Source organism: Megalobrama amblycephala, linkage group LG4 (genome assembly GCF_018812025.1).
Source record: "Megalobrama amblycephala isolate DHTTF-2021 linkage group LG4, ASM1881202v1, whole genome shotgun sequence".
Classification (NCBI taxonomy): domain Eukaryota; kingdom Metazoa; phylum Chordata; class Actinopteri; order Cypriniformes; family Xenocyprididae; genus Megalobrama; species Megalobrama amblycephala.
The window spans coordinates 14,027,061-14,028,649 of record NC_063047.1 but is presented as its reverse complement, the minus strand read 5'-3'; the positions used below and the strand labels follow the sequence as shown (position 1 = coordinate 14,028,649).

Below are 1,589 nucleotides of genomic sequence, written 5' to 3'. Positions count from 1 at the left end.
ACCGTTTATAATGGCTATTACTGATCATTAAAACTGACATTTAAAAAAGAGAGGATTGTGTTTTATGTTATATTTCATTTTTTTAATTACAGTGAAGATCAGAGTATGCGCATATGTTTATATTTTTTTAAAATGTAAACAAAAAGAGACAGGGTTGTTTAATGTTTCGTTTTCTTATAAATACTTTATGCAGACATTGAAGTTAATCAATGAATGCGTTTCCTGAACCACATTTGTGAGGCTAGATATGTTTTTTATATATATTTTTTTAAATAAAACGAAAAGAGGCAGAATGGTGTTTTATAACACATTTCGTTTTATTGTTGCCTAAAATACACAGAGATAGCCGGAGTAGCCAGAGCGAGCTGCTATGCCATTTGCAGAATCACCAGGCCTGCGTCCTCCAGTCCACCGGAGTCCGTTCTCCTGAGTCGAACTAAACAAGTCCTAAGGACGTAAGTCCGAACTTTGCGAACTTGAGAAACGCCAACAGTCTCCTGGACGCACACCGGAAACATTAAGAATACGTGCTTATTGTCCTTGAGGACGGTGTCCTTCAATCAGTGCGCGCCCTTCTGGACCATCTGCGTAAAGCGGTTGGTGATTGAGAGCGTCGTGTCGATGAAACGCTCCACGCAGCTAACCAGACAAGTCTCAGTTCGTGAATCCAACTTGGAGCTAGGTTTATCCATGCACTTATCCCAGCAAACATCCGTAAAGTTGTGAACCTATGAATAAAGCGTTAAACACTGTTAAAACCTGCCACTAACACTGGTGTTGAATGAGAGTAGAGCGGTACAGAAGAGTTACCTACCTGCGCTTGAAACTGAGCCTTCTGCTGCTCCACTGCAATCAGACGCTGGAGTTCCGCAGATTCGGCGTTTTCGGATGAACTAGCTGACGGCATATCAAAGCTAGAATTAAAATCAGCCATTGCAAGACTTAACTTGATTATATTAACAGGAAAATGCGAAGGATAAAGCAAGCAACTGCGATCGCTGACAAGCATGGACGTAAAAGGAACTACTTCCGCCGCAGAGATATGACGTCATGACAAGGTTAAAACCACAGTCTGTGGTTAAAACTGAAAGAATTCTGGCTTCGACAAAAATCTCTTATGCCCAAAAAATATCTTGAACGTCCTTTTAAAATTAAAAGATTAAATTATAAACTTGCAAAGTTTATTGGAAGTATTTCACATAGTTGATCCTTTTGTCATCACTTTGTCATCACTTTGTCATCACTTTATTTATTTATTTATTTATTTATTTATTTTAATTTAATTTAATTTAATTGTGTTTATTGCAGTGTTGTGGACTGAATTATCTAATTTTGTAAAAAGGAAACCCGGAAATGTGAAAAGGGTCTCTTTTCATATTTTTTACAGTCATACATATAAAAGAAAATGCATTTTTTTTGCATGCCATGTTTTTAATTAGCTCTCTATTCATTTTTATATTGTGTAATTTAATTGTGTGTGTGTGTGTGTGTGTGTGTGTGTGTGTGTGTGTGTGTGTGTGTGTGTGTGTGTGTGTGTGTGTGTGTGTGTGTGTGTGTGTGTGTGTGTTTTGTTTGCCTACTGTACCCCA

General features: G+C 37.7%; 1 protein-coding gene across 1 annotated transcript; it reads right to left on the bottom strand.

Moving 5' to 3' along the window:
* Window positions 1–293: 293 nt before the first annotated feature.
* On the bottom strand, window positions 294–1,057 carry timm8b (translocase of inner mitochondrial membrane 8 homolog B (yeast)). The gene is made up of 2 exons (XM_048187716.1): window positions 815–1,057; window positions 294–728 (listed from the first exon to the last, which is right to left on the bottom strand). The coding sequence occupies exons 1-2, from the start codon at window positions 1,007–1,009 to the stop codon at window positions 561–563; spliced, it is 363 nt and encodes a 120-aa protein (XP_048043673.1). The 5' UTR covers window positions 1,010–1,057; the 3' UTR covers window positions 294–560.
* Window positions 1,058–1,589: the final 532 nt, after the last annotated feature.